General features: G+C 63.8%; 3 protein-coding genes across 4 annotated transcripts in view; 1 reads left to right on the top strand and 2 right to left on the bottom strand.

Annotated features, from left to right (window-relative positions):
- The window catches only part of C3H7orf50 (chromosome 3 C7orf50 homolog), a 94,670-nt gene that overhangs the window by 24,220 nt on the left and 47,531 nt on the right, over positions 1–22,919 (bottom strand). The window lies entirely within an intron of this gene.
- Positions 7,448–20,790, top strand: GPR146 (G protein-coupled receptor 146). 2 transcript variants are annotated; one of them, XM_021085949.1, is made up of 2 exons: positions 7,448–7,468; positions 17,047–19,824. In XM_021085949.1, the coding sequence occupies exon 2, from the start codon at positions 17,053–17,055 to the stop codon at positions 18,049–18,051; it is 999 nt and encodes a 332-aa protein (XP_020941608.1). In that variant the 5' UTR covers positions 7,448–7,468; positions 17,047–17,052; the 3' UTR covers positions 18,052–19,824. The 2 variants fall into 2 exon arrangements, with proteins under 2 accessions (XP_020941608.1, XP_020941606.1); XM_021085947.1 differs by lacking the exon at positions 7,448–7,468 and adding an exon at positions 7,807–7,926 and having other exon boundaries at positions 17,047–20,790.
- LOC110259829 lies at positions 12,525–20,281 on the bottom strand. Its single transcript, XM_021085946.1, has 2 exons — positions 20,202–20,281; positions 12,525–15,068 (listed from the first exon to the last, which is right to left on the bottom strand). Exons 1-2 carry the CDS (start codon positions 20,269–20,271, stop codon positions 14,086–14,088), a joined length of 1,053 nt encoding a protein of 350 aa, XP_020941605.1. The 5' UTR covers positions 20,272–20,281; the 3' UTR covers positions 12,525–14,085.

Raw genomic sequence — 22,919 nt, forward strand, 5'->3', positions numbered from 1 at the left:
CCTCTGTTTACAGCTGGCGTAACGGTCTCCTTAGAAGGTCCCAAGGAACCCACCCAGTGACCCCGAGGCCTCCTCGGTGAGCTCAGCCAGACTTCAGCATACAAGACGAACGCTCCCCTTCAGCCGCGTTTCCACGCGATGGCCACGGACGCCTGGAAACGTGCACGGTGCCAGTGTGATGTGGGTGCAGGGAGCGCCACGGATGAACAGAGGCCCCAGCAGCGGTCCGACACGGGCAATTCGGTTTTTGGCAAACGTGCAAAAGCGATTCAGTGGAGAAGAGTCTTTTCAACCAGCGGTGCTGCAGCGATGGGACACACACAGGCAACAGAGGGAGCCGTGAGCCAAAGGAGATGCACAGCAAGTAAGCCCGTGAGAAGATGCTCCAGCCCGTAGGTCATCAGGGAGGGGCACGGGCAGAGAGCAATTCCGCCCGTCAGAATGGACAAAACGGGGAACGCTGACCCCGCAAATGCTGGCAAGGATGTGGAGCAGTGGGAACTCTCATCCGTGTCTGCTGGGAATGCAAACGGGCACACCCATTTCCAGAGGACAGTCCGGTGGTTTCTTAAAAACTAAGCAGTCTCTTATCACGTGACCCAGCAACTGTGGGCTTTGGTATCCACCCAAAGGAGTTGAGAGATTACACAAAAATCTGCACCTGAAGCGTTCCCGTCGTGGCTCAGTGGTCCGCGAACCCCTCTAGTATCCATGAGAACGCGGGTTTGATCCCTGGCCTCGCTCCGTGGGTCAAGGATGCGCCGTGGCTGTGAGCTGTGGTGTAGGTCGCAGATGTGGCCTGGATCCCCTGTTGCTGTGGCTCTGGCCTCGGCGGGCAGCTATAGGTCCAATTGGACCCCTAGCCTGGGAACCTCCACAGGCCAAGGGTTCGGCCTTAAAAAGACATTAAAAAAAAAATCTGCACATCAGCGCTGACAGCTTTACTCACAATTGCCAGTACCCGGAAGCACGCAAGGCGCCCTTCAAGAGGCGATGGGTAAATAAACTGGGACCCGTCCGGACCGTGGAGTGTCGCTTAGCGCTCGGAGGAGTGAGCTAGAGCCACAGACGACCTGGAGGGACCTCGCATGTGCATCCCCAGGTGAAAGAAGCCAGTCCGAGAAGCCCACGTGCTGTGTGATTCCAACAACGTGACACTCTGGAAAAGGCACAACTAGGGAGCCAGTAAAAGGATCAGGGCGGCAAAGCCACACGGCGTGGAAGTCCACCCAGCAGCCGAGGCCCAGACACGGACACGCGGAGGAGTCCACGGCGTCAGGATGCGTGAAACGGCCCAACCCCAGAGGACAGCTGCGGTAGGGTTCCATCAGTAGAGCCTCCTCGGATGCATAATGAGCGTATCAGCAGCTGCCGGGAGGAGGGGCGCTCAGGGAGAGCCATGTGTGGAGGCTGAGATGGTCCCAGAGCTCAGGGAACGGACCAGCACAGAACTACACGCGCCTGCACCAGTGACAAGCCCCTGGCTCGGCTGTCAGACTAGAGTCAAGGAAAACGTAACCGCTGGGGAGAAGCGGACAAAGGGTACACGGGACTTCTTTGCTATTTTTGCAATTTACTGGGAATTTATATATATATATATATATATATATATTTAAAAAAGAGTTCCCATTGTGTCTCAGCGGGTTTAAGAACCTAACAAGTATCCGTGAGGATGCAGATTCAATCCCTGGCCTTGCCCAGTGGGTTAAGGACCTGATGTTGCTGCAACAGCGGCTTGGATCTGGCGTTGCTATGGCTGTGGTGTAGCCCGGCAGCTACAGCTCCAATCTGAACCCTAGCCTGGGGACTTCTATATGCCACACACGTTTGGCCCTCAAAAACAAACAAACAAACAAAAAACCCCCCAAAAAACTATTCACAATAGCCAAGACACTGAAACAACCTAAATGTCCATTGACAGATGCATGGATTAAGATGTGGTATATATACGCACGATGGAATACTACTCAGCCATGAAAAAGAACAAAATAATGCCATTTGCAGCAACATGGATGGAACCAGAAATTCTCATATTAAGTGAAGTAAGTTAGAAAGAGAAAGTCAAACACCATAAGATATCACCTATATTTGGATTCTAATACATGGCACAAATGAACCTTTCCACAGAAAAGAAACTCATGGACTTGGAGAATAGACTTGGGGTTGCCAAGGGTGGGGGGGAGGCAGGGAGGAGGGAGTGGGATGGACTGGAATCTGGGGTTAAGAGTTAATAGTTAAAAACTATTGCATTTGGAAAGGGTAAGCAATGAAATCCTGCTGTATAGCCCTGGGAACTGTATCTAGTCACTCGTGATGGAGCAGGATGGAGAATGATGTAAGAAAAATAATAAGTATATATACGTACAACTGGGTCACTTTGCTGTACAGTAGAAACTTGACGGAACACTGCAAACTAATTACAATGAAAAAAAATAAAAATCATTAAAAAAAACCCCAAAAAAACCCCAAAACTATGGCTCGGATTTATCCCTGGCCCGGGAACTTGGACGTGCAAAAAGAACTTCCGAAAACACAAAAGAAGCAGCGTGTGCACCTCCACAGCCTGGGCAGCAGGCTTGGCTGGGGCTCTGAGGACTGTCCCCCCCGCGAGCTGCCCTCCTGGCGAGGAAGGAGGCGTCGCACTTCCTGACCAACGCCCGGCATCCAGCCCCAGCGCTGAGCCCACGTTTTTCTCTGCAGGGAGCCTGCATGCTTGGTCCCCTTGACCTTGACGAGTGACCTGGGATAGAAAACAAAGACCCCCCCAGCCCCTCCTGAGGCCTGGGTCAGGGGCCCGCGCCCTGGGTAAGAGGGTGCCTCCCAGCTTCAGCACTGCGCCCCGGCCACGCCCGCACAGCAGGTGGCTGACGCTCTGGCCCCAGTACCAGCCACGCAGACGGACTCTGGGCCATGATCCTGGGACCTCGTTCCCCCTCCTCGCCTCTGAGCTGTCTGCAATGATGGTTTTTTATGGTTTGGAAAGAGAAAACCTCTGAGAAGGAAGACAGGCTCTGTCCCGCAACCTCAGCTTCGGTGCACATGCAGGAGAGGTCGGGGCCGACGGCACCCGCGTTAAACCAGAAACCACCCAACCAGCTGCCCCAGCGCTGAGGGCCACGGGAGGACGGAGGTCCCTGTCGACCACAGACTGGACGCCGAGCCAAAGCATGTGGCCGTGGACCAGGCCAGCTCGGGCTCCTGCAGGAGGAGTGCGTGACCACACGTGTGGGTGGAGAGCGGGTGGCCCCGGCGCACCCAGGCCCGGCAGCTGCGCTGCTGTCCCTCTCGCCTCTGTTATGCAGAGTCTGGCCACTCTCTGTGTCCAACAGTGAGGCCGGTGGTGCCCCCCTCCCCTCGCCCCAGACCCCCCACCCTCTCTCCTCACAGCACCGCTACCACTTCCACACGGCTCACAAGTGATCCACGTATCCTACACGCTGCCCTGAATTTTATTTGTGTTAAGTCTCCAGGAGTTCCACACGACATTCTGATTGTCTTTCTTCCTTGGGCTTTGGCTCCCCCCCCGCCCCCCCCACATCATATGGAGGTTCCCGGGCTAGGGGCCGAATCAGAGCTACAACTGCCGGCGTATGCCACAGTCACAAGCACCATCAGATCCAAGCCGCGTCTGCAACCTACACCGCGGCGCAAGGTGATGCCACCAGATCCTAAACCCACTGTGGAAGGCCTGGGATCGAACCTGGCTAGTAACCACCGGGATATGGGTTCCATCCCTGGCCTCGCTCCGTGGGTTCAGGATCCAGCGTTGCCGTGAGCCATCGTGTAGGTCACTGACGAAGCTCAGATCTGGTGTTGTTGAGGCTGTGGTGCAGGCCGGCGGCTACAGCTCCGATTTGATCCCTAGCCTGGGAACCTCCATATGCCACACTTGAAGCCCTAAAAAGAAAAAAAAAACCCCGTGCAACTGAGCAGAATAGCTCTTTCTAGGTAACAGAACGTGGTCATTGACCGTATCATCGGGGAGCTGGACTGTGAGTTCCTGCCTAGAAACACGGCAGAAAAGCGACTCTGAGGCTGCGTCCTGCAAGCCGGACCACTCGACTTCCCACGGGCTCCTGTGATCCCTCCCCGTCCCGTCCCAGCTCCGAGGTAGAATCCGGCTTGTAGAAAACCACCCCTGAATGAGCCCCTGTAGCCACAGCAGCACCCCCTTGCCCTGGGGACAGGGAGCCCTCGGACTCAGCGCTGACCCGGCTGCAGGCCGAGACGGCCGCAGGGCCCTGCGGAGGTCGGTTCCTCTCGGGGCCTGAGCTTCTGCACCTTCAAGTGGAGCTGACAGAGCTTCCCTGAGGAGCTGGGTGTCACTGGGAAAGGGGCCACCAGGGGCCCTGCCCCAAGCCCCAGCCGTCTGCTCTGGTCAGCTGGCCTGGCCTCTTGATGCCTGGCCACGTGGCCACTAGGAGCCCCAGTCACATGGAGAGGCTGGGCTTCAGAGAGCCCGGGCCCGGCCAGCTGCTGGGGCCCCAACTCCCCCAGAGAACAAGCAGACTCAGCGCCTGGTTCTCTCGGACTCAACAGCCAACGTGGCTGAACAGCTGGTACCAGGAAGCTCAGCCTTGTGGGGCTAGGCTACAGCTCCCCGAGGTCACCCTCACAGCATCCGTGGGGACAGAGGCACCAGGGCCTTCCCCGCCCGCCCACCGGCAGTGGGCTGCCTGCTCTCCCCGCAGCGTGCTCCCTGGGCCAGCATCCTCGCCTCAGTCTCCCGGCTAGGGGCCTGGGGAGACGGCCAGGCTGGTGGCCCACCCCACAGGCCAAGAGTCAAGAAAGGGACAGGGAGGGCAGGCCACGGTGCCCTGCCGCTCCCCGGCACCCAGGTGCCATTGGGTATCACAGGGGCTCTCAGAGAAGCCACACTTTCAAGACCCAAGAAGCACCACCAAGGCCGCGATGGGGCTGCTGGGTGTGCGGAGTGCCCGCTGGCCACAGGCCAAACAGGGCGCAGGCACAGGGGCCCCGAGTGGGGCTGAGGCCTGGCCTGGTCAATCCCAGCTAGCCAGTCCGTCTCTGAGCTGACCAGCCACACCCCTCTGCCACCCCCTGTCCCCGGCACCCCTGGGGCTCACTCAGGAGGACCAGGGTGCCACTTCGCCCTGGCCTGGGGCTCCGGAAGGGCGGGCCAAGTCAGTGCACTGACCTGTCGGAGCCACAGCTCTGTCCCTGGCTGGTTCAGCCGGGCCAGAGAGGGGGCAGCTCCGGCAGGGCTGACCGGCTGTGGCACCACTGCCCTCCGGGGCCCCCCACCTAAAATGCCACTCGGCTCGGCACATGCTCAGACACCCGGGCTGGGCGCATCCCGTGTTGACAGTGGGGAGATCTGCTTCCTTGGCAGACAGAAAAGGGGCTGTCAGAAGGCACGGGCCGGAATTTGGGAAGGAAGACCGTGCAGAGAGGCAGCTGCCCCGGCAACGGTGACGCTACCACGCACCCAGCTCTCAACCGCCATCCACCCCCCCCCCCCGGCCTCCCAGGCTGGGCCTCGGCTCCCAGAAAGCTGCCCACGCTTCCTTCCCAACGTCTGCGACAAGTTCCCAGGGTCCTGAGCCGCGCGCAGTGATAGAGCCACAGACGTCAGAACACTCAGCCTTGCGACCAGCCGCATCTTCGAGAACCACGGGAACTCTGAACGTTCCTTGGGTTCCCTGGTGGCTCCGTGGGTTAAGGATCCGGCATTGTCACTGCTGTGGGGCGGGCTCGACCCCTGGCCCTGGAACCTCTGCATACGCCGTGGGTGCAGCCCCCAATCGACATCCATTCCTTGCTCGCGGCACACACTTCACACAGTAGCCGACTCCTCAGGAGGCGTGAAATCGGTCACAAGTGCCTCTCTGCAAGGAAGACCCGCCTGTCTCCCCAGCTAAGGCGGCTGTCACCTTCCACGTCACCCCCGAGGGAAGGACCAAATGCAGACCCTGGCCAGCGGTCCGGAGTCGCCTGGCGTGGATCGTAGCCTCTCGTGTCGGCGGCGGCCGCAGGACAGCCAGGAAGGCGGGTGAGCAGCCCACCGTCCATCCACGAGGAGGCACCTCTGCAAGCTCAGCAGAGCCCTGGCTGGCTGGAGTCTCCCTTCTCTCCACGGAGCGAGGCGCCCAATTACGGCACCAGTGCCATGAACACAGTGTGTGCAGCGGCAAAGGCAGAGGCCCCGGGGCCCAGGAGCACACGGATGCCCGTGGGGCTCTTGCCAGCAACACAGAGGGAGGCCGCCTCCACGTGGTTTTCAGAACTCGGCACCAGGCTACAAGGCTGTCACAGTCAGAAACTCAGGAATCAGGACCAGCTGCACACACCTCCCGCCCCCAGGACGGTGCGGCTGTCCCCGTAGACACCCGGCCTTGCCAGGGGCTGGCCCGCACTCCGGGGAGCAGGCAGCCGCAGGCTACAGAGCTGGAGCCCCGCAGAGCCTGTTTCCATCCCCACTGCTGGCCTCGGCCGGGGGGTGGGGCCGCCCCGAAGATGCCCCCCCCACCAAGCACCTGCTTGCCAGGGGCAACCTTTCTCTGTAGACGAGGCCGTCGGGTGGCGGAGGGCTGAGGGGCTCCACCGTCACTGTGTTGTCACAGTGACGACCAGGCACAGGGCACCCCACGGGCAGCCCTCCTTGAGCCTGGCATCCCAGGGACTCCGACCAGGAAGTCTGGGGTCCAAGGCCTTTCACAAGCAAAGACATGCCTTGGGCAGGTTGCTAGGCTGACCCTAAGGCCCAAGCCCTGATCTGGAAGAGACCCCTGGGGGCGAGCCCTGCTCCTGCTCTGCCTGGGACCCTGGACAAGCTGCTTAAACCTTCCGAGCCTCAGTACAATTTAAAACGAGATTATTTGTTGGATCTCATTGACGGGTAAGGTATGTTTCCTTTAACAGCGAAATGAACATGCTTCTTAAATGGACAGGGTCAAGGCTGCTTTGGTGGCTGGTAGCGAGCTGATGCGCACGTGGAAGTAACAGAGCCGCAGGTTTGGTGAAACATGGGGTGGGTACCTCCAAGAGCTGCCCTGAGGACCCAGGGCAGAAGTGGGCGCAGAGCACGCGCCCCTCACTGTCGGGGGTCGGTGCCGGCGGACGGGACTGCCCTTGCCCCATCATTGGACACCCACTGCCACACAGACCCCACATGGAGGTGGGGGACAAGTCACAGTAACAACGAGGCCAAGGGGGCCTACAAGGGACTGGACAAGGATGAGATCTGGCCCTGCCCTTCCGCCGCAGCGATTCAGGTCCCCCAGAGGACTCGCTCCGACGGGGGGTCAGGAAGCTGTCGTGTCCTGCACAGGGGGCCCAGCCGGCAGGGCCACAAGGCCCAGGACCAACCTCCGCTGCTATTCTCGTCATCGCTGCTCCATTCAAGCCCTGGTCACACAGCACACCTCCGCTAACTAGGACTTTCAGAAAGACGTGTTCTTGGGACCGGCTCCCGGACAGGCAGGCTGCTAGGAGTCGAGCGTCCTAGGTGAGGAGACGGCCTCCTTCTTGCTACTTTCCCGACATTTCATTGTAACAGCAGCTTCAGGATTACTTCGGCTGCGAGCCACCGCTGTCTCTTTAAACGCTTTCCTGCGGCCGGTTGTTTACAAAGAAATTCCTCAAGGCAGGAAGGAAGGCGTGAATCCGGGCAGGAGCAGGTGCGCGGACAGCCCTCGAGGGCGGGGCGGGGGCGTCTGGGCGCCGCCGATTAGGGCGCGTTGGGACTCAGCGCGCCGGCCCCGCGCGGACCGCGGCCGGCCCCTCGGCCCCCACGCGGGCCCCGGGCCAGCGCGGCGCCCGGCGGGCCGGGGGCGGGGCGGGGCCGGGGGCGGGGCGCGCCGGGCGCGGTCACGTGTGGACACAGGCCCGCGCGGCGTGCGCGCCCAGAGCCTCCCCAGCCCCGCCGCCGTGCGCCCCGCGGCGACCGCGCGGCCCTGCGAGCCGGTGAGTGGGCGCCGAAGGCGGGGTGGGGCGGTCGGGCGCGCGGGGCGGCGGCGTGGGGGGGGGGAGGCTTCGGCCCTCGGGGAGCAGCCCCGCCCTGGCGCGGTGCCCCCCGCGGTGGGGGGCGCTGTCCCCCGTCCGCGGCTGCCCTGTGGCCGTGCGGAGCCCAGGCCGGGCCGTTGCCCCGCGGTCATTCCCCTGTCCGGTTCCTCCCCCGCTCCGCTCCGCGGGGCTGACTGCCTTCCCCGGGCACCGCGGCAATAACTTTGGACTCCTTCTTCGATTACAAAATTGGAGTAAGTTCTGGAAGGCCATCGAAACGGTGGCAGCAAGTGTCCTTAACGGTCTCAGACACGGGATAAAAATATAAAGTCCCCTGGAAAGCCTAAGAGGGCAGTGCCCCCTAAGCCTGCCCACAGCAGGAAAGCCAACACCAGGTCCGAGACGCCTGGGAGCTGGTCTCTGGCTGGGCTGTGGTGCCAGTGTGGGAGTCCAGCAGGGCAGCGAGTGTGGAGGAGGGTGAGGCTGTGTGTGACTGTCCTGAGCAGCGCCTGTCCTCTGATGGCCCTTCCGCGCTGGCCGGGCACCCGGCAGCTCCCGGCCACCTGGACACAAGCAGCTGCTTATCTGCGCCGCAGGAGCCCCCCTCCCCGCCCCTCGGCGTCTAGCAGAGGCTGGGCTCCGTAGCGGTGGCAAGCGGCTCGCTCGCGCCAGAGTCTGAGTGAGGCGATCCTGACCCTGCTCCCAGGCTGCTCCCCCACCGTGGGGACCGGACCCTCGAACATCCTTAACCAGGCCCTCTCCAGCCACCATTAGGAACTCTGCCTCTGGAGTTCCCATCGTGGCGCAGCAGAAACGAATCCGACTAGGAACCATGAGGTTGCAGGTTCGATCCCTGGCCTCGATCCGTGGGTTAAGGATCCGGCGTTGCCATGAGCTGTGGTGTAGGTCGCAGATGCAGTTTGGACCCAGTGTGCTGTAGGGCGGCAGCTGTCGCTCCGATTGGACCCCTAGCCTGGGAACTTCCATATGAACTGAACTGTGCCTGCCTTGGGCCTGGTGACACTCTCCCTGGCCCGCTGCAGAGCCGAGGACCCTCTCGAGGGTCCAGCTCTCCAAGCCTGAACCTCTCCTGTCTTCCTAAATGAAGGCCTCTAGAGGGAAAAGGCTTTTCGAAAGCACAGCTTCTGGCTGGTGAGAGCACGCTCTCCTACGTTGCAGACAGGACGCTGAGGCTGGGCACCCCCCAGGGGCCACTGCCTTCCTGCCTCCTGGCGGGGGGTGGGGGTGGTGGTGGAAACACTCTGAGTCGTTTCACCCTGGCTTGGGGTCCCTGCGGCTCAGAAGCTCCTGGCAGGTGGATGGTGGCAGCAGGACACATATATCCACCTGATGCGAGTGTTGGGGGTTTTCGGGTAGAATGTAGAACAGGGTACAGCTGTTCTCCTGCTGGGAGATGTGCGGTGATGACAGGTGGGAAGGGGCCCGGCTGCTTTCTGGGGCAGGGAGAGGAGGGCACCCACCCCCAGGCCCTAGGATGCCATTTAGAGAAGCAACGTGCTGCCCAGCCTTTCAGGCCCCGGCTGTGCACCAGAGCCAAGTCTTGGCGGCCGAGCAGTCGTCCTAGTGCATGTGACAGAACTGTGCTGCTTCCTCCTGAAACCTCCCATCGAGCCATTTCCCTTTGATGACTGCTGGCTCCTCAACTCTCTAAGGCTAAAGCCTCTTGCATAACTGGGCTGCCCCAGGCTGCATCTGTCCACAGGGTCTCACGGGCCTAGGGCCCCAAAATACCACCCAGGCATCAGAGCAGAGTGGCTCCTTGCGAAGGCCACCTCTCGAGCAGCAGAGGGACAGGGTGAAATGGGCCAGGGGTCCTCTGTGTCCCCAGCACGTCCACCCTGCGTCCCCCTTCCTCTCATACATGCGGACAGGAGGGCGGAGGGCACCCGGGAGGTTCCCGGTTTTCATTCCAGCGGAGGAAGCAAGGGTTCCCGTTAGAGCAGATGCAATGAGTAAAAACAACCGCTGGTTCCTCCCCTGGAAAGAACCAGAGGCGGGAAAAGATGGGTGGCTGTGAGCACCGCCCGCAGGTGAGAGCTCACCCGTGAAAGCTGGGCTGGGCGCCGGGTCTGGAGTGGAGACCTGAGCTCTTCTCAGTCTGGCCCTTGAACTTCTGAGGGGGTCTGTCTCGGTCCCTCCGGTCAGGGGTACCCGCAAGGAGCACTGGCCTCAAACCCCGCTGGTCAGGGAGCCCACGAGGCAGGAGCTAGGGCGCTACCCTAGAGCACACGCCCCATCAGCCTCGGGGGAGAGGAGGCCTGGGGCCCGGTGCCAGCAGACATGCCCACTCTCTTCCATGGAAAACCAGAGGCAGCCTCGTTTATGCGTCTGAGCCAAGCTGCCCAGTTCACTCACTGCCCTGTGAGTCAGAACCGTAGAAAGCGGAAGATGCAGAACTCAAAACAAGCCATCTCTGTACCGACGCCCCTCGCCTCAGCCCAGGAAGGCACGGCGTCTGTGATAGGAATCAGCCTGCGTGGGCGCTCCACGCTCAAAACCCATCCAACAGCAGCCCTTCCGAGCTCTGGCTTCTACCAGCTGGACGGTCACTGTAGTTAGAGCCTCTGCCCGTTAATTCAAAAGGAAATAAACATTCAGGAGTCCTTTTCAAAGCATCTCAATGACTCCAGAACAGTGAGCTGCAGGCCAGGCCCTGTGCACAGCCGGTCTCCGGACAGTCAGCTGGGCCCAGCTGTCTGCCCACCACGGCGCACCACCCCGGCCGCCCTGTCTGCTCTCCCTCGGCACCGGGGGCTCTGCTGCTCCCTTGGGGTGGGGCCTCCGACCCCCGCTCACGCAGCCTTTGCTCCAGACCCGGCCGGCCAGGCTGCGGGCAGAAAGCAAGGACCGAGTGGCCCCTTCGGTGGGAACCAGAGGGTGCAATGGAGCAAGGCCAGTGACCGTGGAGGGGTGGCTGCTGGTGCGCATTTCGCTGGCTCCGTGTGTGTACACGCCCACGCTCGTGCACGCACGCTCACACAGGAGCCCCTGACCATCACGGCTGCCGGCCACACCACGGCAGCCCAGCGCGGGTCCCCGCTCCCTGCCCGACTGCTGCTCTGACCTGCTGCTGGCCTCCTGTTGCCTTGGAGATGACCACGTACCTCAGCCCTGGATTTTCGCAAAAGCTTTGTTAGCTGCCTACAGACCTGCACTTTTGAAGAGTTCATTTATACAACTCTGGGCTCTTTTTAAAAAAGCCTAGGAGGAAAGACCCGGGGGTGTGCTCCTGGCCGGCCATGCGTGAGAGGGGCCTCGGGCCATCTGTCATGACCAGGGATGGGCCTGCAGGGCTGGGACCCCAGCTCAGCCAAGTGCAGCCACAGAGCCTGTTTGCTGTCTGGGCGGCATGGAGACCCCAGAGGTGAGCTGCCCGGCAGCACCTCTCCCCGGGGGAGCGCACACGTGGCCTGTGACCTCAGTGGACAGCAGCCCTGCGGGGAAGCTGGCACGGCGGCCTCCTGAGCAGTGGAGACGGGGAAGGAGGCGCAGCCCCGCTCCCCCCCACGCCTGCCCCTCCCAACCCCCGCCCCGCCAGGATGTGCCCGCTCGACGGCCTGGGGGGGATTTTCCTGAACTGGGGTGGGGGACGGAGGGAGTAGGCTGCCGGCCTCGCTGCAGCCAGGCAGCCATGCAGAGTCACTCCTCCCCGCAGCCCACAGGCCGGGGCTCCCACCAAGCGGCCTCGGTCCCTCCTGCGGATGTGTCCAAGCTGCTTCCTCAACACACGACCACTGAATAGGACGGGCTCTCAGCACACTTGTCGCGGTCCATTCCACTCGGCTGCCTGGCCTGCTGGCGACCCCCCAGCCCCAGCCGGTTGTCAGGACCCTGGTGTCAGGGCTTCTGGACCTCTGGGCAGAGGCGTGGCCTCTCAGCCCATCTTTCCTATGGCTTGGCCACGCCCCGGGGCCCGCTCTCTAAGCCTGGGACCCTCGGGGCGTCCGACGCGGGCCTCCTGGGTGCCCAAGGGGAAGCACCTGCTCAGGGCCCAGAGCAGAGCAAGGAGCCAGCAAGGAGCGGGGCCCCAGGGGGTGGGGCTCGGCCGCCCCACCTTGTCCTGCCACAGCCCACCTCGGGTCCCACAGCCTTGGTCCCCTCTTGGTGCCTGCAGCGTCTCCCGGCCTGAGCCTGGAGCAGACAGCTCTTCAGTGCCACGTGGTGAGGGGACAGCCCCACCAGGGAGCTTCCCACCCAGCAGCCCCCTGGAGGGGCTCACAGTGTAGCCGGGGGGGGGGGGGGGCGGCTGAGCCTCCCAGGGCGAGAAACAGGCAAATCCTGGAGAACCTCTCTGCTGGAGACAAGCCCTGCAGCCAGAGGGAGCAGAAGAAGACAGCTCTCGTGCACAGAAGTACTTGTGCTGAGTGATGTCTCCCCGCCGAGGGTCTAGGAGAAGACTCCGGAAACAGCCAAGGCCTCAGAAACCTGGATGGCGGCGGGACGGGATCCTACAAGGCTCTGTCCCTTGGGCCTCCCACACTGTCACCTCCCCGGCCCCTCCCTCGGACACCCACAAGCGCTGACCGGTCTCACCCCTTCCACGTCCTCCTGAGGGGCCAGCCACAGGTCACCCCACCAGCTCGCGGAGGCCGATGGCAGCGACGCAGCCAAGTGCCGCAAGTGGACGCCAGCTCTTCTGACCGTGAACCTCTGGCCTTGGAGCCTCAGCCTGGCTTCCCTCTAGAGAAGGGAGCCTCTGTGCTGCAGAAGTGGTGCCCGCGACCTGTTCCCTCAAAGGCTTCCCTCGGCCCCGGGGCCCCCCCAGCACAAGTGGGCAGGGAGGGCTCGGCCCCGTCACGCGCGACGCAGCGCCCCTCCCAGCCCCCGCGGGCCAGCTGGTGCATCGCGACCTGCCCGACTGCCCGGCCCTCTGAAGTTTCCGCGATGAAGCGTGACCACAGAGCTCCAGCCTCTCTCGAGGCGGCCTCTCCGTGACGTGCTGGAGCGAGGGAGGCCAGGAGCAGATGCCTCAGTGTCAGGGGCGAGGTTCCAAGTCCGCCGAGCGCCCCCCGCCCGCCCCTCCCCGGGGCGCTGCTCTCCGCTCAGCTCCGCCCCGCAGGGCCCTCTGCACCCGGGCTGGAGCTGCCGCACAGCCCTCCCGCAGGCTGCCCTCCTCCGCCCTCCAAGGACCCTCCCCGGCGCCGTAACGCCCTCCCCGCCTCCTCCAACAAGCCCGGCCGAACACACGCTCCACCAGAGCCTTGCCAGGACCAGGCGGGAGAGCGGGGGAGCGGGCAGCGCAGCTTGTGAGGGCTGCTGCTTCCCGGGTGTGATCGAAGCCGCTAGAAAGAGCGGGCTGCAAGTCAGTTTCCGAGCAGGAATGAACGCTCTCACGGGAAAAGCGGGACAGAGTTATGACCGAACCGTCTCAGACAACCTGGGCCAAGGGCCAGTGCCCGGCCTGCAGAGCCAGCCTCCTGGCGCGTGGGCCTCCCACAGCCCCCCCGCCCCCGCCAACACCCAGGGTCTCAACTGCCCTGCTGCCGGCATCACTGTGAACCCAGTGGCAGCACGCCCGCACGTGCCAGGCATGCCCCTGCTTGTGGACCAAGCAGTCTTGGGTCCACAGGACACGCGCGCACCTGCTGCAAGACAGAAGCAACCACAGGCCAGGCTCCCGAGAGCGAGGAGTGGGCCGTGTGGAGGGAGGGGGGCAGCACAGGGCTCTGGCTCCTAAAAGCTGCCCTGGGAGGAACGAGGGCCCTGACCAGAAGGGGGAGGGGCGGGCCAGAACCAGGACCCCTCGGAAGTGGCACGGCCGGGCTGGACGGAGCCGGAGCCCACCCAGGGACCCTGGGGTGGTCCTCTGGGAGAGGCGGGACAGGCGGTTGGGGCCCTCCTGACGTCTCATCTGATGAAGGGTCTGGGGAGAGGCCCGGCGTGGGCACTGCACCGAAGGAAACGGGGTGGTTTCGGAGGCTGGGAAAAGCGTGGGGGGGGGGGTCGCCAAACCAGCCAGTGTGCGTCTGGAGGTCTGCCTGGCGGAGACGGGAGGCAGAGCAGTGGCCGGGCAGCCGGTCAGGGTGGGGGCAAGGAAGAGGAATGGAGAGGAGCCCGGCGGGCAGCGCAGTGGCGGGGGACTGTCCTGACCGGGGGTTGTCAGGAGGGTCCCAGGGGCAGGGTGTCTGGACAGGAGGACACTGGGGTCCTAGCTGATCCTGAGCCCTTGAACTGAGGGGCGGCAGCAGGTGATGGGGGGTGCCAGAAAGTGGAGTGATCCTGCCACTTGGGGAGAATGTGGCAGCTTTCGTTAGAGAACCGTGGGCGGTGGAGCGTCCAGCACCACCAAGGCGGCCCCCGAGGCACTGGAGCAGGGCCGGCCCTCGTGGACTGCCTCGGGGCAGGGCTGCGGAGAGGGCCCTTCCTGGAATCCTGGTCTGCACACTGCCTGCCGCCCAAGTTCCTCCTTCTCGGGAAGGAAGTGAGCAGAGAGCTGGGTGACTGGAAAGACAGCCCGGCCCAACCCTGTGCGGACGGTGGGAGCCAAGCCATTGTTCTCAGGCCCTCTCCCCAGACAGGCTGGGGGGGGGCCTGTTCCCGATTCTGACACTCTCGAGACCAGAGCAGGAAGGGAAGCCGGCGACCGCAGGGGAGGAGGCAGGACCAGGCGCTGTGCCAGGAGGGCTGGCCTGCAGGGGGCCTGGCACGGGTCACAGGTGTGGGGCGGCAGGGAGGGCCTTCCTGCAGGAGCAGGGAGGGGACCCGCACAGGGCAGGACGGCCACCCCCGCCAACACCCCCTGGGACACCAGGCTGTGACGACGGTGACCAGCTGCCTTGTCACTGGGGCAGGCGGACACTTCCCGACATGACCAGTGCTCTGGGTCACTGTGCTGCCTGCAAGGTGGCCCCCCAGCACCAGGCTGGAGAGGACGCTGTGCTGGTTTCGAGCCAGGCGGCCTGCGCGCGTCCTGGTGACACAGCCCTGTGACGGCGGCAGCTCCCGTCTGCTTCCTTCCTCCTCCCGCTCAGCCTCGTCCTCACACGGGTGATGGGTGCTGCCCACTTTAGAAAACGCCAGGCACTTGCGTCCGCCTGATGAGGCAGCACCCTCACAGGTGTCCCTGCTCCAGGACCTGCCACCTGGAGAAACGAAGGGACAGGCGTGCCAAGTGTCATGTTTAGAGGGACCGGGAGCAAATGAATGCCGGCACCGTGCAGCCTGTGACGAGTATTCGAGATCAGAACCGCCCTCGTGGCTGACCTGTGACAGGTGCACCCAGAGCTGCTTGTAGCTTATGGGGGAAAGTTTCAAAAGTTCGGTGTCTACGAGCTGCCGGCAAACAGCTCAGGCGGGTTTTTACTCTAAGATCCTGCACTGGGTGGGCGAGCCGGCGCCACGCACCTGAGCCCTTGGAGGGGACTCTGGCCGGATTGGCTCCACGTGACCGTCTCCCAGGAATCAGGCCATTCTTTGGCTGGGGCAGGGGCCCCTCATGGCAGCTCTGCCCTCCTGGGCCGTGGCCCATGGAGCTGGGGGTGCCCTCCACGCGCGACGCTGACCCAGCAGGGGGCTGGCCTCCTGCCCCTCGGTTTCCAAAGGTTTCCTCCTGGCTGCACCTGCCCTCGGGATAGAGCCATCCAGGAGGGCAGGGCAGCAGGGGACCACCCACCCACATGGGGGCCCCCAGACACAGACTCACAGCCCCAGAGGCTGTAAATGGGAGGGGCCGCTCCATCTGCCCTGGGAGGAGGGTTGGCGTGAGGCCCCGGGGCAGACACAGGCGGTGCCCCCCTACACCTGCGCACACAGCATGGGGGAGGGGACCAAGTGAGGTGGGGAGTCAGGCTGCAGTTCCGCCCCTGCGAGGGGGGTGGCGTGGGAGTGACCGTGGGGGGGATGTTCCGGGCAGACCCCAGGAGCCCTTGGAGGCCCTGTGAGCTGGGTAAGGCTGGGCAGAGGGGGACTTGGCTACAGGCTGGTCATGGCACTGAAAGGCCACTCTGGTGGAGCAGCTCTCCAGCCACCTTCAAAGCTTAGGCTCGCAATGGGCAGGAGCTGCGAGGGGGGCGGGGGGGGACTGGCATTGAACCCGTGGGCAGGGCGCTGCTCCTCTGCCTGGAGCACCCGCCTTCCCCAGCCCCCAGCCTGGGGCGCTGGAGCAAAGGCCCTGTGTCCCTGAGGTGGGCCAGATGCTCCCGCAGAAGGTGACGGGGCCAGCACGTGGGCAGCAGGCCGACACCCCCACACCCAGCGTCCCTCCTGCCCACCGCGTCGGCCCGAGCATTGGCCCTCACGGCCTCGCCGCTGGGGTGCCACACATCCCGCGCCTGCTCCCAGCACAGGCTCTTCCGCGGGGTGGGGACCAGGCAGCCAACAGCAGGGTGAGTCCTCACGTGTCCCCAGATCTGGGGATGCTGTTTCTCTCCTCGCGGAGCTGGCGGTCTGGCCGGGTCAGAACGGTCTGAGCGGACCGTCGGGTCCTTCCTCTACAGTGGTCCCCCTGCCAACGCCCGGTCCCGCACTAGAAGTCCAGCCATGTGCCAGGACCCCTCTTCATCTGCCAGGCTGGGAGGGAGCACGGGACATGCCAGGGCCAACGCCACTGACCCTGGGTGCTGGTGCCCAGGCTCACGGAACCCGTGGGGACCACACAGGTCCACTTGTGAGGCTGCTGAGGCGGTGGGAGGCAGCAGGAGGCGGCAGGTTTCTGGGCATCAGGCATGGGGGCGCGGGGGGCAGGGGAGTGGCAGGTTCCGATGGATGAAGCGGGAAACAGGGATGCGCCCAGCTGGGCGGCGGCCGCCTCGCTGGCAGAAAGGCTGCCGTTCACAGAGGGGCTACCCCGGGGTCCTCCATGGGCCTTTCCCACCTTGGCCCCATCACTGCCGTGACAGCAGGTGGGGTACAGGCCGAGAGCGGGGCAGGCGCCGCCCTGTCTGGGGTGCCAGCGGCCCCGGGGGCAGCGTCTCTTTAACTTGCTTTCAGTCAAGAAGGTGGCGCTGGCCGGGCACGGGCCTCCCCCAGGAGCAGCGGAGGGCAGGCCGGTGGGGGCGTCCAGGACACGGCGGGTGGGGCGGTGGGGGGCTCCCGCCAGGCTCACCGCTGCTCTCCCCACAGCCCGCCATGTGGAGCTGCGGCCCGCTCAACGGCAGCGGCGGCGAGGACCAGCTCCTGTGCCAGCACGCCCAGCGAGCCCTGCCGGCCCTGTCCCTGCTCTACCTGCTGGTCGGCGTCCCGCTGGGCCTCGGCTACAACGCCCTGCTGCTGCTGGTCAACCTGCACGACCCGGCTGGCATGACCATGCCCGACGTCTACTTCGCCAACATGGCTGTGGCCGGCCTGGTCCTCGGCGCCCTGGCGCCCGCGCACCTGCTGGGCCCCGGCGCCTCCGGCTGGGCCGTGTGGGACCTGGGCAGCGAGGTCCGCGTCACGCTGCTCGTGCTGTTCAACGTGTCGGCGCTGGTGGCCCTGTACTCCACGGCGCTGCTCGGCCTGGACTGCTACATCGAGCGGGCCCTGCCCCGCTCCTACATGTCCAGCGTCTACAACACGCGGCACGTGTGCGGCTTCGTCTGGGGCGGCGCCCTGCTCGCCAGCTTCTCCTCGCTGCTCTCCTACATCTGCAGCCACGTGGCAGCCAGGGTGGCCGAGTGCTCCCGGATGCAGGACGCCCAGGCTGCCGACGCCATCCTGGTGCTCATCGGCTACCTGGTGCCCGCCCTGGCTGCGCTCTACGCGCTCGTGCTCATCGCACGGGTCCGGAAGCAGGCCACGCCACTCGACCAGGATGCGGGCGGGCTGGACCCCGCGGCGCACAGGCTCCTGGTGGCCACCGTGTGCACGCAGTTTGGGCTCTGGACGCCTCACTACCTGACGCTCCTGGGGCGCACGGTCCTGGCCGCCAGGGGGAAGCCTGTGGACGGGCAGCATCTGGGGGTGCTGCTCTTGGCCAGGGACCTGTCCAGGCTCCTGGCCTTCTGCAGCAGCTCCACCCTGCCCCTTCTCTACCGCTACATCAACAGAAGCTTCCCCGGTAAACTCCAGCGGCTCCTGAAGAAGATGCACCGTGGCCACCGGAGCTGCTCTTTGGACCAGGCGGGGGCACCGCCCGTGACGGCCTAGACGGCTGCCCCTGGGCTGCGGCCAGCAGATGGCACAGGGCTGGCGGCAAGGCCCACGGTGACCAGGCCGCCCAGGCCCCCGCCCCCGCTCCCGCTCCCTGGGCGGGCGGTGAGGCGAGAACAGAGCTGTAAGAGGCGTCCTCCCTGAAGGCCACGCTCAGGCCAAGGCCACTGTGTCCGAGCGGCAGGTGCGAGTGGTCGGGACGCCCCTCGGCCGCGGGGTGTGAGCTCACCTCCTGTGACACGCGCACCTTTCAGTCCACGCCCTCGACAGCCCGCCTCCCGCAGCCTCGAATGAAGTCGTGAGAGCTCACACCGCTGCCGACACAGGCCCGTTCACACACCCGCTCCCTCCCTCCTACTTGAGGCCTCGTGGAGGGAGGCGTCCGTCCGGTAGGAGAGCCGCGAGGTGTGAAAGCCTCGAGACGAGACGGCGCGCACACGGGCCACGGGCTGTGTTGACCGCTGAGCCCGTTCCCGCCCCAGCTGCCGCCGCGTCACGGAGGGTCTGTCCCAAGCCTGTCTCCACGGTGCACACGGCGTGTCCACAGACTGAAGGAAGAAAGCCACTGCTGGGACCCCTAACCCCATACGAAAGCTGAGGGCGGTGACGTGTCTGGTCGGGGCGGGGCCCACGGGCGGTTCCTGCCTCCGGAACAGATGGAGATGAAGGCGCGTGGCCCTGAAGGTGCACACGGGGGGGCACGGGGCACAGGGCCTTCCCTCCCGCCCGCCGTGTCCGAGCCCAGCCGGGCGTCCCCCCTGCCCTGACCAGCCCCATGGACCCTTCCATGGCCGGCAGGTGCTATAAACAGCGACTTGAAAGACGTTCCCTTCCTCCGCCCGCAAGTCTTTTTGCTTCTTCGTTTCTCTTTTCAGGGCCGCACCCGAGGCATACAGAGGTTCCCAGGCGAGGGATCGAATCGGCGCTGCAGCCACTGGCCTACACCACAGCCAAGCAACGCAGGATCCAAGCCGCGTCTGCGACCCACACCACAGCTCACAGCCAGGCCAGGGATCAAACCCACAACCTCGTGGTTCCCGGTCAGATTCGTTTCCGCTGCGCCACGACGGGACCGCCCACCCCAGGTCATTACGATGAGGGGACAGGCCCACAACCCTCTGGTCCTCGATTCTGAAACCCCGAAAAGCCCTACAAAGATTTGTTTTTCATCGTGCAGCAAAGACACAAGGGTACCTTTCTGAGGAAAGAGGGGGATGGTGGGGCAGCGGCCGAGCCCCGACGTGGTTCTGCGGCATAGTTGGCACGGCGCGGTCAGCTCTGACCCTCAGCCAGGCCGCGAGGAGAGCGAGGCTCTTTGCTGAGACGTCCTGCCGGGAGCTCGCCCGGCCGAGGGCAGAGGCTGGGGAAGCAGCCCCGGAGTCAGCTGCGTTACTTCTACAGGCAGCGTCTCCCCTCCGGGAGGCAGCGTCTCGTGAGCACACGGACCCGCGGCCCCACGTGAACTCGGACAGATGGATCCCCTGCAGGAAACCCGGGTGGGGGGCGGGGGGAGGGCCTGGGAGGCTTCTGGGCTCCTGCCCCTCAGGGGCTGTTCCTCCCTCCCCGAGGCACCTGCCCCCGGGCAGCGTCTGAGGACTCACAGCCGGGCTGGGGGGCGGGCGGGAGGTCCGGGCACAGCAGCCCTCAGGGCCGCTCACCTCGGACCAGGCCCGCTCTCAGCCGGAGAGCCCGCACTGCCACTCGGGTCCAGGGAACGGGCGGGTGCGCAGGCCAGCGGTGGCGGGGTTAAAATAAAAGGATCTGGCCTCATCTTTCTCCTCTGCTGCAGGACCAAGGGCTCCGGGGAAGAGGCTGAGGCCCTGAGGCCCTGCATCCCTCCGCCCAGCTCGTCCTCCCCAGACAGTGGAGGGGCCTAAAACCCCTTTTCAGTGTCTCAGTGGCTTCGGATGCAAGTTCACTGTCTCTGGGGGCCTCCTGAGGTGGCGGGGTCGGGGTGGGGGGCAGCCACGCATTTCTCTGTCCCTTCCCACCCCAGCGTCCACGTCTGCCGGGAACGAGGGCCTTGCGGTCATGCTGGCCACCTGGTCTGCCCTCGCGGCCAGGGTCTCGGGCACAGGCCCCGACCCCGTGTGAGGAGCAAGCCCGCCTCCGCCCTGGCCGCTGGCACCACACAACACAGAACCTACCTTCCGTGGACATGCACTTGGCGATGTCGTGAATTTGCCTGGCTCCCCTCTCCCTGCCCCTGTGTCGCATTCCCCGTCTCTGCCCTATCGCCAAAAAAAGTAATGAATTTTGAGATGTTTACAAGAAAGTGAGCAGCTACTGGAAAATGCCAGTAGCTTGTTTTTTAAATTGGAGTTCCCGTCGTGGCGCAGTGGTGAACGAATGCGACTAGGAACCACGAGGTGGCGGGTTCGATCCCTGGCCTTGCTCAGTGGGTTAACGACCCGGCGTTGCCCTGAGCTGGGGTGTAGGTCGCAGACGCGGCTCGGATCCCGCGTTGCTGTGGCTCTGGCGTAGGCCGGCGGCTGCAGCTCCGATTCGCCCCCTAGCCTGGGAACCTCCATATGCTGTGGGAGGGGCCCAAGAAATGGCAAACACACACACACACACACACACACACACACACACACACACACACACACACACACAAAACCTTGTTTTTTAAATTGACCAATCCTGTATTTCTCAAGTGTGTTCCCAAGATACCAGGATGTAAATTTCACCTAATGTTCCAAGGTTGTTAATTCTATTACTGACACTTCTTGACTATAATTTTTTAGTATCTTTTTTTTTTTTAAGGCTGTACCTGTGGCACATGGAGGTTTCCAGGCTAGGGGTCTAATCAGAGCTGCAGCTGCGACCTACACCACAGCTCACGGCAATGCCAGATCCTTAACCCACGGAGCGAGGCCAGGGATGGAACCCGCGTCCTCATGGAGACTAGCTGGGTTCGTTACCACTGCGCCACGACGGGAACGCCTCCGCCTTGACTGTAATTTTAAAGTCAACGACCCTGCTTTTGTTAACAGACAAAAGCTCATCTACCTTTTGCCAAGCTTCATCACTTAAGACCCCAAAGGTGAGAGTTTAATCTTCATGAAGGTTATAAAACTTACTGCAGGAAACCGGGTCTGCTGCTAACTGTGGCAGAGACATCAAGAAATCAAACTTTGTACCTTTATAAAAAGCACCTGACCAAGGACAAGACAGGAATAAGTCATTAAGCAGTTTAATTACGGGAGTTCCCTTTGTGACTCAGCAGTTAAGGAACCCGACTAGGATCCAGGAGGTTGTGAGACGGATCCCTGGCCTCGCTCAGTAGGTTAAGGATCCGGCGTTGCCGTGCGCTGTGGGGTAGGTCCCAGACGCGGCCTGGATCCCGCGTGGCTGTGGCTGTGGCTGTGGCTGTGGCTGTGGCTGTGGCTGTGGTGGAGGCTGGCAGCTGTAGCTCAGATTCGAGCCCTAGCCTGGGAACTTCCATATGCTGCAGGCGTGGCCCTCAAAAGCAAAAAGCAAAACAAGACCTAACAAAAAACCAGAAGTTAAATTCTATGTCAAGTTCTTGAATTTAAAACCAGCTGGGAAATTTGGGGGCTAATTACGAACGAGTTCAACCGCTGCCTGCCCAGCTCAGGTTCTCCCAATGAATCTAAGAACCTGCTGAGGAAAACCCCGCACACCGACGATTAAATCACCTGAGACTTATGACCCGACTTCCGAAGCTTTCCGTGCGCATTTCCCGGGGTGGGTGACCTCTCAGAAAACAGCTCAGAAAGGGTCATAAGTGGCTCTTTCCTGTCGTGCCGTAACCCCAGCATTTTCCGCTTCCTCCGTGCGCATCGGAGCTGACCCGGAGCCAGGCAGGCCCTTCCGCGCGTTTCGTGTCCGGCGTTCGGGAACCTTGGGGAGGGGGGTGCCGACCGTGAATCCCGCGTGGACGAACCCCAGCTGTCCGAGGGCCAGCTGTCTGTCAAGGAGCCCGAGTGGACGGGCCCCGCACACCCGCCTCTCTACCAGCAGCGGTTTAGACGGTGACAGCGGCCAGGCCTGCTCCGCACGGGTCGGACACGGACCGGCCCCCCTCAGGGCGCCTGTGGGGACGGGGGGGGGGGGGTGCATGAGGGGCCGATCTCCCCCCGTGGCTGACGCCGCTTTGCTCACAGCAAGCACCCGAGAGACGTGGAAAACGAACCCGACAGTGAACCGTCGAGGGGCGGAATGCAGTCAACACGCTCGCGTGCGCTCAGCGAGAAGCTCCCGTGTGCGCAGACATGCGCGTGTCCCTGCCCGCAGCCCTGGCACGCCGCCCGCGCTGCCGCCACCGCCCAGGACACAGATCCAAACCATCCAAACCGCAGCTGCCAGCGGGCTAAGGAAGGTGGTTCCTCGTGGGAGAAGCTTCAGAGGTTTCCCTTTTCGTCAAGGGCCCGAATGCAGAGCTCGGACGAGCGCATCGGAGGAGCCCTGCATCCCCCCGACCCCCGGCTGCCTATCACCTCCCGGGAGCCTGCGCCTCGCCCGGAGCCAGAGCCGGCCCCTTGGTAGCGGCCTCCGGTGGCGGCGTCCCCGCCGGGCCCTCAGGAGACCCGACTGGCCGAGTACGTCCGCCCCAAGCGGCGCCGGCCGCCCCACTGGCACCTCGCGCAGCCGCCGTCGGCACCGCCGAGTGCCAGCCCTCGGCCTCCGCCCCGTGGGGAAGCTCCTCTGTCAGCAGGTGGGGGAGGCCAGGGACCCCCTGCCGGGGCCCAGCGGACACGCGGACAGCAGGAAGCAAACTCGCCCCAGGGCCAGCGCCACCCCTTCGGCCCCTCCCCTGGGCTCCTCGCGCCCAAGAGCAACCCTGCAGCCTCCCTCGGGCTCAGCCGCCTCCAGCCTGGAGCGCCAAGGTCTTCCAGGAG

This window comes from Sus scrofa, chromosome 3 (assembly GCF_000003025.6).
Source record: "Sus scrofa isolate TJ Tabasco breed Duroc chromosome 3, Sscrofa11.1, whole genome shotgun sequence".
Classification (NCBI taxonomy): domain Eukaryota; kingdom Metazoa; phylum Chordata; class Mammalia; order Artiodactyla; family Suidae; genus Sus; species Sus scrofa.

What these genes read in the sequence shown, in the direction of transcription:
- GPR146 (XM_021085949.1), top strand. Translation starts at nt 17,053, where the DNA reads ATGTGGAGCTGCGGCCCGCTCAACGGCAGCGGCGGCGAGGACCAGCTC.
- LOC110259829 (XM_021085946.1), bottom strand. Translation starts at nt 20,271, where the DNA reads ATGCGACACAGGGGCAGGGAGAGGGGAGCCAGGCAAATTCACGACATC. An exon ending in CAAGTGCATGTCCACGGAAG is followed by an intron (nt 15,069 to 20,201) that starts GTAGGTTCTGTG and finishes TCGTTTCTCCAG; the next exon opens with GTGGCAGGTCCTGGAGCAGG.